This window comes from Diadema antillarum, unplaced genomic scaffold, assembly GCF_040938485.1.
Source record: "Diadema antillarum isolate AM-2024a unplaced genomic scaffold, OU_Dant_1.0 seq00001367_RagTag, whole genome shotgun sequence".
Classification (NCBI taxonomy): domain Eukaryota; kingdom Metazoa; phylum Echinodermata; class Echinoidea; order Diadematoida; family Diadematidae; genus Diadema; species Diadema antillarum.
In genome coordinates, this window is record NW_027272129.1 from 379,467 (window position 1) to 394,044 (window position 14,578).

General features: G+C 41.5%; 1 protein-coding gene across 1 annotated transcript; it reads left to right on the top strand.

The window, feature by feature from the left end:
• The first annotated feature begins 202 nt into the window (after window positions 1-202).
• On the top strand, window positions 203-11,011 carry LOC139708698 (heterogeneous nuclear ribonucleoprotein K homolog). Its single transcript, XM_071620631.1, has 2 exons — window positions 203-293; window positions 9,231-11,011. The coding sequence occupies exon 2, from the start codon at window positions 9,259-9,261 to the stop codon at window positions 10,507-10,509; it is 1,251 nt and encodes a 416-aa protein (XP_071476732.1). The 5' UTR covers window positions 203-293; window positions 9,231-9,258; the 3' UTR covers window positions 10,510-11,011.
• Window positions 11,012-14,578: the final 3,567 nt, after the last annotated feature.

The window sequence follows — 14,578 nt, forward strand, 5'->3', positions numbered from 1 at the left end:
TTAAAGCTCAATATGATTGAGTCAACTTTACAAAACCAAAATTTGGTAAATCTTACTATTCTATAACGCACAATTTTGCATTTATGGGTTCAATCCATTAAAAGTGATGGCTCCAAATCCTTGGGCGAGATGCAAAAGCAGCGACCGATATAGACAGCGATTTGGGCGAATGTGTGTAGAGAGCGTCACGTCAAGTCTCGATCTCAAGCGAAGAGTCCTTTTCGCTTGGTAGTGCTTCGGTGTCTACTATTGAGGAAGAGGAAACAGATTTACGGCCCGATTTTAGCTACTTCGTAAGTTTTTGACGTGCTCTATATTAGATATTTGGCTTTCTAATTTTTTGGTTACATGGCTGGTATACAAATCTGTTGTAAAAAATTGTCAGTATTGTCTTAGTGGGAAATTATTTAGCGAACTACACTTAACTACCTTGGACAACTTGGTGTATTATCCTGTACATGTACAATACAAGTGTACGTGTACGTGTATAACCTGGCGGCGGCGACAGCGTGGGTGCGTGCAAGCTGTTTGTGGCGTTTCACCACGTACACCACCACACGCTACGCTGAAAGGCCCAAGGTGTGGTTTCAAGTGTAACGTTAGAAGTCTAACACGTTAGTGCGAGCTTAACGCTTGCATAGCCATAGAATTAGAAAGCTCGTGTATGAGACATTTACTGTAGGACCTGTACTAATATTCGCTACGTATGGTAATGTATTCCCCTTCAGATATTTCAATTTCCTCTCTTTTTATGAAGTTTTTCCCATGAAAGTTGAAGATTGTGAAAGAACTGAGCTGACTATTAGTATTAAACGTAGGCCTAGCTGTTCAGTGTTAGGCCCCATTGCTGGATTGATGACATGGCCCCAGACCAGCATAGAATTCTAGTACGAGTAGTAGGCCCCCACTGCACATGGTTGGCACTGCACTGCATTGACCGAAAGATCGGTCTGTATCTGTCCGTCGGGGAATGTTCCGCGGAGACTGCGTCTGGCTTCACGGATCCCCTCCGTATACAGACCGAAGTCAATGATTGCGGCTCTTGTGTGGAGCAATCGCGCACAGATCAAACGTTACGATAAACCAAATTTCAGACAGCTTTTTTACATTCAAACAAGTTTGACATGACATGACACATTATGCAGCAATATTTGGGATAAATTTCTCACATTTTGCAATCGAAATACTCACAGTAACCCGGTTATAATGCAGAAATTTTATCCATATCGCAACATCGCCGTTCGCTAGCCGTAGGTCGCCATTTTGAATCTGTAAACCAATCACATGCGAGGTACTTTATTTAGTAAATTACTAAAAAAAAACACGTAGAAACTACCTCGCATGTGATTGGCTAATAGATTCATACTGTATGTTTCTGCAGTTTGAACGTGACGACGCGACGGGCTGGTTGATGTGTGTTTTGCGTTGAAAATTCTACCGAAATATTGGATTATTCATTAATCTGGTGAGTGTAGTCTATTCTTGAATAGTTGATTTAACTATTCAAGCTTATATTTGCCGACCTAGGGCCGTGAATTAGACGCAATCGAGAAGGGCGAGGTACCTCACCCAATTTTCCATAGAGACAGTGGTTAAGAACATCCACACAGCAATGGGTACTACAACCTTCCGTCTGTCTACGGAGGACAGCGTTAATGGCAAAATACAAAAGAGTCCTCCGGACAGACGGATCTTTCTGTCTATGCACTGCAGTGCGCTGCTACATGTGCTAGCTGCACTGCCACTGCCCTGGCAAACACTGCACTGGCATGTCTGTCTCTGTAATGCGTTTGTCAGTTGTAGTCCCGGCCCTTGGGTGGCAAAATGGGTACCCGCGGATGGCCGGGACTTGCATCCCACTTGCAATTTCAGGATGTTACACCACCCGGCCAAGTCTCCCGCAGGTCGGGCAAATTTTGCGTGGAAATCCCCCGCTAAGTCCACAACAGGCCGGGCAAAAGTGAAGTTGAAATCCCCGGCCAATTCCCTGTTAGGCCGGGAAGTATTTGCATAGAAATCCCCGGCCAAATCCCCGACGGGCCAGGCAGTATTTGCACAGAAATCCGCGGCCAAGTCCCCAACAAGCCGTGCAGTATTTGCTTAGAAATTTCCGGCCAAGCCCCAACCCTCAGGGCCTGGTCACACTGCCCAAAAGTTGTGTAAACGCATGAATCACGCGAGAAATTCGGTTGTGCGTGCTTGTCCATCGAGAATTTTCACTGATTTATGCGTTGAAAATCACCGATGAATTGCGCAAGAACTAAGGAAAGATCATGCGATAATCATTAACAGATCAGACCACGCATGCATGAAAGCAATAATGTCAACATTTTCGCGAACGATCACTGATATTCCACGCATATTTCGTGCATTGTTCGCGTAAGAACTACGCAACCTACGCAAAAATTACATAAAATAACGCAATACTGCGTAAACTTTTACGCGAAGCCAAGTTTTGAGCTGCTCAAAACCTGGTCTGGAGGCCCGTTCGCACTTCCCAAAAGTCGCGTAATATGAATCACGTAAGAAATTCGAGCCTTACACGATATATGCGCGATTTGCGTATTTCATGAGTTTGTAGGTATTATATTGTGTGGGCCTATGATGAAATACCTAACTAACTTTACTCACCGAATGGCTAAGGCCAAGTAAAAAAAGAAACCAGTTTCTCGTCCTCGCGCGCATCGATTTTGGCCGCCGCATCGATTTTTTTACTATTTACTATTTTCAAAATGGCGCTGAAAATACCAAGAAATTCATAATTCTCGTCCCTGCCCGCTCCCCGCCCGCATCGATTTTCAGTTGCCGCATCGACTTGTTTGATATTTCACTATTTTTTCGGTCGCCGAAAAAAAAATAAAAATCGACAATTCACCTACCAATCGTGATGTCTCATTTCTAATTACGCCTTGCGTCCTCTACTTAGCTGTAGTACAGTTGTAGCTTTTGTAGTGCGTATGTAATAACGCATGCATTTCACACTGCGAGCTCGGCAAGAAGGAATGACCCATGTACAAAGCAGTTGAACTGTAGTTGGATGGGCGCGGGCGGGCGCGGCCTGGGCTGTGATGTACAGCGCACTCGGTATGTCGTGATGTAGACAGGACGTTGAGCACCTTCTGTACATTTTTCTAGTGCTGTTGCTCGCTGCCCGCTTCATGTGCTGCTAGATTGATTGCGCAATGTAACCACATAATAGAGGAGACCAGCCAGCCAGCATAGCATGCGCGCGTTCTGGAGCTGGAAAAAAAAATCGTGGAGTGCAGTGATGGAGAGAACCGATCTCAAGCGCACGTGTGCACAGCGAACGGCTTTAAATACCAGAGCTGCCAACCTTTGGAAGCACAAATTAGTAGTCAGCAGCTCCAAAATTCGTATTTTTCTACCAGAATTCTTATTTTTTCAATCTCCCTCTTTTTGCTATTTTGAATTACACTCGTCGACTTATGAGGCCTACAGGCTCTAAACATAACGTTATGACACATGCCGAAGCATCGAGCTTGTCTTCAGCACGATAAAGATGCCAAACTACGCAATGTTCAGCGTTGATTGATTGTTTTCTCGCAATGAATGTGTACAAGTGCAAGTATGTACCTCCAAAAACTTGCTGGGCTGATTATGGAAGCTTCCACTATCTAGCAGTGGACGGGGAATGCTTTCATCTTCTCAAGAGAGCTTCTTTGTGAGCGGATGCAATACTCTGTTCCGTGTTTCCAATTATCGTTTACTATGAAAACATAATCATGCGTTGTTTTCAGGCTTTTTTCATTTTATTGGATTTTAAACATCAGTATTTTCCGAAGTTTTCCCCTGACTGGAATCGGAAAGTCTGCTATAACGATGATCGCAAAATGCCGCGCTGTGTGTGGAAGCGCCGATGTGCAAACACGTGGCTTCACTTTCGAGTTTAAAGGAATGCGCCATGTGCTGTTCGATGAATCGAATGCGCCATCAGAGCTGAGCTGAATGGCTTGTTTACGGTAAACATGCAGTTTACGTTCGATACGAAGAAATCATTACGTCTTTCACGAGGGAAAAACACACAAAACAAACGAACAAACAAAATACACCCACGAACGAATGTTGATAGCCAAAACTTTGAAAAGTAATAGGCAGTTTTGATGAGCGTGAACTGAAATTGTCATTACACGTTGTATTTTGCTGTTTATATCACTGCTGCTTCTTGGTAGCACTGTAATGATGGCCATCGAAGAAATGAAGGGAGATATGACTTACCAGCACAGGTACATGTTTTACTACATAATCATGTAGTTTTGGTATACAATCATTCATCATCCAAATGATGAGTGATTATCAAATGTCTTTTTAGAACATGAAGAAACATCTTTAAATGTTTAATGTTATAATGCCATATCAGTATCATTTTGACATCCATCTGCAATTGAACAAGCCAGTTTCCAGTTGAATGTGCTACAATTGTACTATGAAGAAATGCAGATACATACCAGCTGTGTGGACTCAAAAAGTCACAAACACAAATGATAAATAAAGCAGTGTTTTTAATATCATGGAATTAATTTCAGTCGTACATTTGTTGAAAGACATGCACGTTTTATACCTGTTTCAATTAATAGCACAATACATCAGAATTGCAAGTACACTGGTATCAGAAATGCCATTACAACACTAAACACCAGTATTAAGATGGTCATTTTCCCTTGACATCTGTAGTGGAAAGAAAAAGCAAATGTATTTCTGCATGCATGAAGTTTCGTTTCAAGTACTGAGTATGGTACATACATCTATTTGTTTGAAAATGTACAGAGTGCAGACAAGACGTACACTTGGGACCTGGTCTCTCATAACACAGCTACCAGAGTGAAATTTCATTTCATAGATTCGATACAGAAAATAGTAAAGCCCTCTCTCGTTACCTTTCTCAGAATTACCGGACGAGAAACACATATTACTTTCATTTTGACAATCCTCGAAAAAATAGTAAGATATCAAATAGTAAGGACCTCCCTCATCGCCTTGCTCAAAAAACCCGGACGAGAAACTACTTTCTTTTTTTACTTGGCCTAACAGGACGCGACAGAGCTGAAGGCACCACCAGCAGTAGTGGTAGACGACCGTATCAGTAGTGGAATGCACTAGGGCACCAGAAAAGGTGAAGAGTGTCCTTGTGGGTTGTATTGCACTCCCCGAAATAATATGAAACAATATGGACAAACTCCGAATGCACTTACATGTATGGTGTCCGAAGACGACAGTGTCCCATAGAAATATGTACAAAAGATCCAGCGGCAGCGTGGAGTAGCCTCCGAGTGCCGCGGCTAGCACAAGCGAGGGTAGAGTCCACCGCTGGAGCGCTGGGTCGAAGAACTGCGAGGTCCCTGGTAGAGTCTGCACACCACGGACAGCACGCAATAGCAGGACCGATGCAGCGATGTGATGGGACGCAGATCGCGTTGAATGCAGCGCTGTAACGAGGCGCCGATCGCGTTGAATGTAGCGATGTAAAAATCCCCAGACTGGAGTGTAGAGTCTGAAGAAAGGGTGAGTCGCGATATAAAAGGGAGCGAATATCGCGAAGTATGAAATCCGGGAAAGTGTAATATTCCGTATTGGGTATAATCCGTATAAAATGACAGTCCACGGTGCGAGGTATCGTCCGCGAGAAAAGACGTGGGAATTATCAATGTACGGACGTGATATGCGGACGTGACTCCAACGATTAGAACGTGCTCTCAGGATGAAAGCTAATCGTGAAGTGAGGAAGCGTGGAAAATGAAACAGCGTGGTCGGAGAAAGCGTGTCATGGACAGGAGCTTTGGAAGTTGTAATTGGCTGGTGAGAATGCACAGCTCGCCACTAATTGGTAGTTTGTTTCCGTGACAGCAAAACAAGGGGTGTGTTTCTGAAAATCCGACTACTGTTGGAATGTGAAATACGCGTACCTCGGCACGATGACAAAGGCGAAGAATGTAGTGCGCACCTGTTATGTGTCGGCGCACAAAGAAAGTTCGCATGGATGTTGACAAAATACTGGGGCCGCCAGACAGCGTAATTTACAACAGCCAGAATGCCAGACAATATGATACATAGATATTGAAAACCGCTACAAGTTTGTCTGACGTGGAACCTTCGCAATTGTCAGCCGATGTGTGCCAGATCGGCGCTTTACGCGATCCCTGGTGTTGAGCAGCTCAAAACTCGGCTTCACATAAAAGTTTATGCATTCTATTGTGCGGTTTTACGTAATTTTTGCGTAGTTTACATAGTTTTTACGTGAACAATGCGTGAAATATGCGTGGAATATCAGTGATTGTTCGCGAAAATGTTGCCGCTATCGCGTTCACCGACGACTTTCCACTGACAATATTAGTGGACATATGGCAATCATGGTCTATGATAAGACAGCAGGGTGGTCCACAACTTGAAATTTTAGCATGTTGCAAGCTCAGAATCTGAGAATATTGCAGAAATTGAATATGCACGATGAGTACGTAGTACGCAATATTTTGCTGCTTACATTCAATGTTCTCTCTCATGTTTTGCACACAAATATCTAAAGTACCTGGTAGTTTGATTTTTCTTACAGTACGGTATGTTATGCACATGTTTTGCACATTTTTGAATACCGGTACTTTTACTTTGAGCTTGTTGCAAATTCTTGAGGATGTTGCATAGCATGTTGCTGGCTTTTTAGGATGTTGCACAAGAATTTTAGCATGTTGCAGCGACATGCTAAAACCCCTCGTGGACCACCCTGCGACAGCCTGTCATTTTTGAACATCCTGCAATGGAGAGCGATAGGGCTTGGTATTGCTCAAACAAACCACAAGCTATCACTACAGTAGTCAAAATCGCAGTGGTAGGCAGGCTTTAGCAAAATTACATGCAGCAATGCTTTTACTTGTCAAATGGCACACCACATACAGTACTGTAAAACGAGGAATTTTCGCATGCACTTTAATTTCGCGAATTTCGCGAGCGTCAAGATTCGCAAAATTAAATTGTACGCGAAAGTTCTTGTTTACACTATATGCATTGAACGCCAGTGGCACTTCGCGAAATTTTCATGCCACGAAAAAGGCTGTCAGCTCCAATTCGCGAAAATTTCATGCCGCGAATATATAATGTTTTACAGTATGTGTATTTGTATGTTCTACACAATGGCACTAACCCTAGTACTACAAACTGTACAATTGTAGAGCTGAAAAGTGAAGTACAACAGAACTGTGTACGTGGACAGTCACTGTACATGTACATTGTGTTATGTAAGGTTACCATGTAAACAAATCTATAAAGAATTGATATACAATGTATATCTACAGCTGTAAGCTAGGCCCTATCTTTTTTTTTTTGTCCCCGCCGAACGAGTTCGAGCAGGGGACTATGAAACGGGCTCCGTACGTGTGTGTGTCCGTGTGTGTGTCCGTCCGTGTGTCCGTGTGTGCGTCCGTGTGTGATCAAAATCTTCAATATGCTACTTCTCTGTCATTTATGAGCCAATTTTGATTCTGTTTGCTTCATATGATAGCACTATGTAGGAGCTTTGAAACTTCTACACAGAATTTCAGTTGTGACCTTTGACCTTGACGTTTGACCTATATTGTACATTTTGCTACAAAATGCTACTCCTTCGCCATTTCTAACCCGATTTCGATTCCGTTTGCTTTATGTGATGGCACTAGTTGAGGGCTTCAAAACTTCTACACAGAATTTTGACCTTTGACCTTTGACTTCTTTGACCTTTGACCTTGATTTTTTTACCTGTATTGTACATTTTGCTACAAAATGCTACTCCCTCGCCATTTCTAACCATTTCAAGGAAAAGTAGAATTTACGCGGTGCGTAATATATGTCCCCGCCGAAGTAGCATTTCACAAGAATTTCACAAGACTTCACTTTTTGAATAAAATGCACAGTTCTTCAACTTGCTACTGATGTATATTAAGGGTAATATTATTCCCCCTGCCTTCTGAAAGAGAGAAGTTGAGTGTTCCTTTGTTATGTGAGAAAAATGGAAATATGTTGAATTTTCTTTATTCTTTCTTTAAATCGTTGTACTCATGTGACATCACAAGCTATGTAGTAGTCTTTTCATCCAGCCGTGACTGAGCAGAAACTTCAAAAATTCATAACTTTTGAATGAATTGTCCGATTTTGCTCAAACTCTCACTGATGTGTTCTACTAATATTGCTGCATTCACTCAACCCACGTGTCTATGAAGGTGAACTTGTCCTTTAATAAGGTATTACAGTAAACCTCACATGAGTCAAAGCTCTCGGGACTGACAAAAATGCGTCGACTTAAGTGAACTTCGACTCTCGCGAGAGTCAATTTTTTTCGACTCACAGTTACGTACATGTATTATAGTGCATTTGCATGCATGTGTGTGTCTGTGTTTGCATTCAAATTTGTCTGTTCTTGAAGATAATGTTCTTATTTTGTTCTAAATTGAACATGGAATTTGTATCAATACTAGTAGTTAGACGTAGTTCTGAGAATGTCTGCGCTAATGTGGCAATGTGCATGTGCTATGTCTATGGTTCAACATAGGTAGCCATCTCTGTCAACCTACCCTGAGACAAACACTCTCCCAGGCCCATCCTGCCTCCATTGAACAAAACTATACAGCCAGCCGGGCATGCACTAACAAGCTCCGCCCAATTGGCCTGTCACTAAAATATTAAAGCAGCGATTGGTTGACCAAGGAGTTCTGGCTTGACATGAATAAAGTATGGATGTGCTGTGTGTATGGATAAAGTATGTCCCAGATCGATGTGTTGTGTGTATACAATGCATACATGTTTATGTATTTGACATGCGTGCGGAGCGGTACGGTGAGTGTGCATGCTTACCTGCAGTAGGTCAGGGACGGGGTTCTGCGACATGCCGATTTTTTTGTTCTCCTCTAAATGTAATAAATGAGAATGCCAGACAAATCTTCTTCGGCTCAAGTGATGTAAACTACGTGTATTTTGTACAAAAGGGACTGAATGTTTTACTTCGACACAGCCGAAATTCGACTCTCGTACTTCGGCTTATCCAAATATTTCTTAGAGAAAGTACATAGGGAAAAATCGGGACTTTTTATTTTGCTTCGAGTTAAGTGATTTTCGACTCACTCGACGTCGACTTATCCGAGGTTTACTGTATTTCATTATTGAAGTACCCAAACATACATGCAAACAGCAGTCTATGCTGAATTTGCTGAAGTGAAACCACTGACTTGTTACCCATTTTTACTTTCCTGCAGATTTATATTGGAGAAAGAAACCAAAAGCATGGCTGATGATCAAGATTATGGTGGTGAAGGTGGGAAGCGTGCTGCAGAGGACCAGAGGCACAACCAGCACAAGCGTCCCCGAGGAGACTCCCCCCAAGTAGTCGTTCGCCTCATGATTAGGAGTTACAATGCTGGAGGGGTCATCGGTAAGGGTGGCGAGAACATCAAGCGCCTGAGGAGTGAGTACGATGCCAAGGTCTCCATTCCAGACTGCAATGGACCAGAACGCATCATCAAGATAGTTACAAAGAAGCTGGATAGCTGTCTGGGCTGTATCCAAGATATCATTCCATGCATTGGAGATAAGAAGCATTCGCAGGATCAGAAAACTTCGTCTGTAAGGGTCATGGTCCATCAGAGCCATGCTGGGGCTATTATCGGAAAAGGTGGCTTCAAGATAAAAGAACTAAGGGAGAAAACAGGCGCTAACTTCAAGATCTTCACCGATACCTGTCCCAAGTCTACAGATCGAGTCGTTCAACTTAGCGGTGATCCAAAGGTGATCACAGCAGCCATTAGAGAAGTCTACAACATCTGCGATGAGACCCCTGTGAAAGGCCCCTCACAGGAATACGACCCCTTCTGCTATGAAGTTGCTTACTTTCATAAGTATGGAGGCTACCTGTTTGATCCTTCAGAGGAAGAGGGAGATCGAGGGGATGGTGGATATGGAGGAGGAGGAGGAGGAGGAGGAGGAGGCCACTGGAGGCAAGGTGGTCCTCCGATGAGACATCCGCATGGTCATGGTGGGTTTGACAGAATGAGAGGAAACGACAACTTTGGCTATGGACGCAGTCCGTATGGAGGAGGAGCTGGCGGAGGGGGCCCAGGAGGTGTGGGAATGCGAGGCGGACGAGGAGGAAGGGGTGGCCGTGGTGGTGGAGGCAGAGGCGGCTTCAGTGGGCAACAGTACATGGAGCCGGGTTTCAACTTCAGATCCGACCGCAACTCGTCAGAGTTTGGAGGTGGCGGAGGTTTCGACTCTGGTTCTGGGGGCGGTGGTGGCGAAGCCGTGCAGACGCAGCAGGTGACCATCCCCAACGACCTCGCCGGAGCCATCATCGGCAGAGGTGGTCTGCGCATCAGGAAGATTCGGAATGATTCCAGAGCTCAGATCAAGATCGATGACTCCCTGCCAGGCAGCAAAGAGCGCATCATCACAATTACAGGTACAGCAGAATCTTGTACCTATGCCAAGCTACTCTTGCAAACCAGTGTGAGGGAATGTCAGAATGAGGGGCGCAATTAGTGATGCAGGTCCTGGGTTTTTGTCCTGTAGAGTTTTCTTTTCAGACATGTACATAAATATTCACTTGATGTGATTTATTGCTTCTTGCTTTTTATAGTTCATGGTATTATCAGTGTTTCTCAAGTAGACATTAGAATACAGAACATATGGGCGAGCTCACCCACCCACAGTCTTCTAACACTTGTAATTTCTGACAACAAAATTCTGGATTTTTTTTTATTTCAAACTTACAACTAGGGCAAAGAAAACAATACATTTGCCTTGTGATTGTAGTAATAATCAACAATATGAATAAGCACAAGCACAACTGCATAGTTTTGTTTTTGTTTTGTTTTTGTTATTTATTGAAATCTTCCCATTGAGCAAGTAAAATTTAATAGATGCACCATTTACCTGCCAAAATTAGATAGTAATCTGATTAAACAAGGGAAATCAATTAGTGTAATCAAGGCATATATATATATATGTATAGATGGTGGAGTACATGTATTTTTTTTGGGGGGGGGGGAGGGAAGCACCACAAGGTATCCACTAAATGCAGTTAACACTGGTGTCATGGGATGTTTTGAGTGCTATTTGTTAATGTTTTCTCCCATATTTTACCTCTTGACCTTTTATTTCCTATTGAGAAAGGGTTTAACACAATCTTACTTTAACCAAATCTCAGCCATAGGTTTTGGGTGTTTCTTCCATTTTTATAACTTCTGGAAGAGGATATAACTATATATATTTTTTCTTGCTGTGGTCTTTAGTCAAGTGCTATAGGAAGTCCCTGCCAGACAGATTGTTGTTTCAAACACACTACAGATTTGGGGGTGGGTTTTGTTGTTGTTTCTTTGTTTTAACATAACAATAGTGTTTTGTATGTAGTCCTCATGACTCAAAACTCTGTATATTTCATGTCCATCAGAGTGGCTTTGTTTGACTGCTGTATGTCCATGTTCTTTTAGGCCTGTAATTTAGTAAGTTCGTGAGCATTTGATATTAAGATGAATTGTTACTCAGCTTTGTATCCAGGAAAGTGGTTAGTGTGAAATGGTTCTGTGTATTTCATTTGATATTTAGCTTTTTTTTTAATACCAGTATTAGTGTTTTATCAATTTACCAATGCAGACAAGCTTTAACAAGCAGATACTAGCCATCAGTGCTGATATAAAGCTAAGTTCATATGTAGTCATACTTAAAGCTAAAATTTGTCCAACAATAATGACACACAATAGATGATATCATTTTTCTCAATGATTAGGCAATTGCATCCCTGAACTTCAACTATCTTGCTCTGGAACTGGCATGTACATGTATTTGTTTTAGGTTTTTATATACCCATGCCTGGCTAAATTGAAATATATTCCTGTATTTTCCCTTAGAAGATGGCATCTTCTGTCTTCTGTCAAAAGTGTGGAATTGAGACTTGTTGCTCATTTCCCTTGTTTTCTTGAATACAGTATCTTTGTACTGTTGAAAATTGCAAGTCTCCTCCAAGAAATTATTTAATTTAAACTGATCTAAATACTGTGCAGTACACAAATTTTCAGTAAATGACCAAGCTCTTCTGGATGGGGGAAATCAAATATTAGTAAGGCTGTTTAGAGAATACATACATGTACAGATGGATGTCATGTGATGTGTGGCATACACTGTATGTTCTGTACAAGAGACTCACTAAATGTCATAAGATTTACAATGCTTGTTTGGACTCAATGATAGATTTTCATAATTTGTGCTGAGCAGCAATACATATGACCATGCAGTAGATATAAAAAATAAATGAATGAATAATTGGAGTTCAGTAGCACAATGTCAAATACTTTTTTTTTTTAATGCCCTTTCCTTGCTGTACATATGAGCTTTTAGACTGTTTACCCATGAATGCATTTAATTGAAACTCAAGTTTGCTAGGGACTGCTGGTCCTTTTCTTAATCATTTATCACAGAGCATAAAGAAATGAATACATTCATACATGAATACATTCATACTCTCTATTCTCCTTTATTTGTTGGATAAACATTTGCAATGTGCGTCTAAAGATGATTCAAGACTGCCTTGACAAAATATTTCCCTTTCATTGTGTTGTTTGTCATGCATTGTAAGGCAGAAGTGGTAGAAATCTCAGCCTGAGAGTCTTTTAGAACATACATTGTACATTGTAAACTGTATCAACAACGACATTGTATAGTACAGACAGTCTTTTGATGCAACAAGCAGCAAAATGTCTCTGAACTGTGACCAAACCAGACCAGAGGTTTTTCAAGGGAGGGGATGAGGGAGAGCATTTATCCCGAGTGTAAACATTTTTCTGCAGTGATTACATTTCTTAATTTTCAGCATGCGAAACTAAACACTACTACAATTGTACACATGACTTCTCCATAAAGACAACACCGCTGATGATGCATTTAGATTACAAACATACATGCATGCATGTTTTCCCACAAAGCTGTAGATTTTGCAAATTGAAAGGTCCTTTGTTACCTTGTATGCTAATTATACTAAATCAAATATTCAGTTTACAGTCTACAGTATGTGGGAATATGGAACAATTCACACACATGTACAGTTGACAATTCAGACTGGAAAGAGCAAGAGTGCTAGCTCTGAAGTCTTGTCAATGATTGATTAGGACCAAGCCAGACTTGTCAAGGCTCTTGTCAAGTATCAAGAACAGAGCTCTGTTCATTTCTCTTTTTTGGGCTTAATCTATTGGAGCTGAGGAAAGTAGAGTGATCAACATTATTAGTGCCATGACATTTATACATTTAAAGTGAAAGATCAGTCTGTATTTATCGTTAGGGATATGTTCACATAGATTACGTCTGGCTCCACGGAATCCCTCTCCTATACAGACTGAAGGCTCTTATACCTACTGCCATAGGGGGAATTGCCCTACCCACAAAAACCAATGTGATTGGCCAATGGATGCATTTGCTGAATATCAGTTTAAATCAGAGCATCTATTGTGGAAGCTGTCTACCAAAATCTTTGATGTTTCAAACAGATGCTGTACACACTGTATTTACCAGGGTATATTAATTTTGCTATTTAAATTTAAATTTGCTGATCCAGGACTGAATTACTAGTAGATGTAATCGAGGAGCGTAAGGTACACTACAAATTGTATGTATGTACTGTAGGGACTCATCCCCCCACAGCAGTGTTTATGAGAAGCTTCCGTCTGTCTTGGACGAGAACCATCAAAGTCAAAAGATGTTTTTAAACTCCTCCGAACAGGCAGATTTTTCTGTCTAATCAATACATACCCATGTACAATGTACTACACTGTATTAGTGTACATCGAACATGTTGTACAGTGTATGGTACATCTTACATGTCGGTTTGTCCCAACTTGACAGGTTTTTTGTTTTTGTTTTGTTTTGTTTTTTCAATTCTAATCATACAGTATAGGAACTCCTTCAAGGCTTATCTAGGGCTACTGTTTTCTGTTTTCATAGATCTGCAATTTTCTATCCTGCAGACTACCCAAACTAGTAGAATTAACAGTGTCATTGGTTTGGAGAGTATTTGATCACAATAGGGTGGATAGTTTGAAGTTTACACCATACAGGTACACTTGTAGCTGTCCACTTCTGTCACAGATAACTGTTCTGTTCTGATGGAATATCCTGTTCACATTTCAGCTCACAGAAGTTCAGAAACATAAGTTTCTCATATAAAGGTTGTTAGTTTGAACACCTTATGCAATGTATATCACATCTTCAGTTTTATCTTACTTTTTTTTTTCTCACAAAGGGGTTATCAGAATTTTACAACACAATGCACACCTTAACCATGCTGACAATTCTGGCAAATTCTCTTGTCAAAATATCAATTGGCTGTCACTCTCACTGAGCTCATGTCAAACATAGCTAAGGAATGGTGATAGGGTGATGTCTACATGTGATTAAAAAAAAAAAAACTCATAGTCACACCGTCCTATATTATTTTCTTTTTGTAGATGAAGAGGGTGCATTGTAAGGAAGTGTCAAACATACCGGTACAGATTTGGGGACCCTGAATCATTTGGAAAAATACTATCTCAGTGTTTCCCATGAGTATGTAGTCTCCCCAGAC

Bases quoted from the DNA above. Each gene is read 5' to 3' on its own strand.
- LOC139708698 (XM_071620631.1), top strand. From the start codon at position 9,259: ATGGCTGATGATCAAGATTATGGTGGTGAAGGTGGGAAGCGTGCTGCA.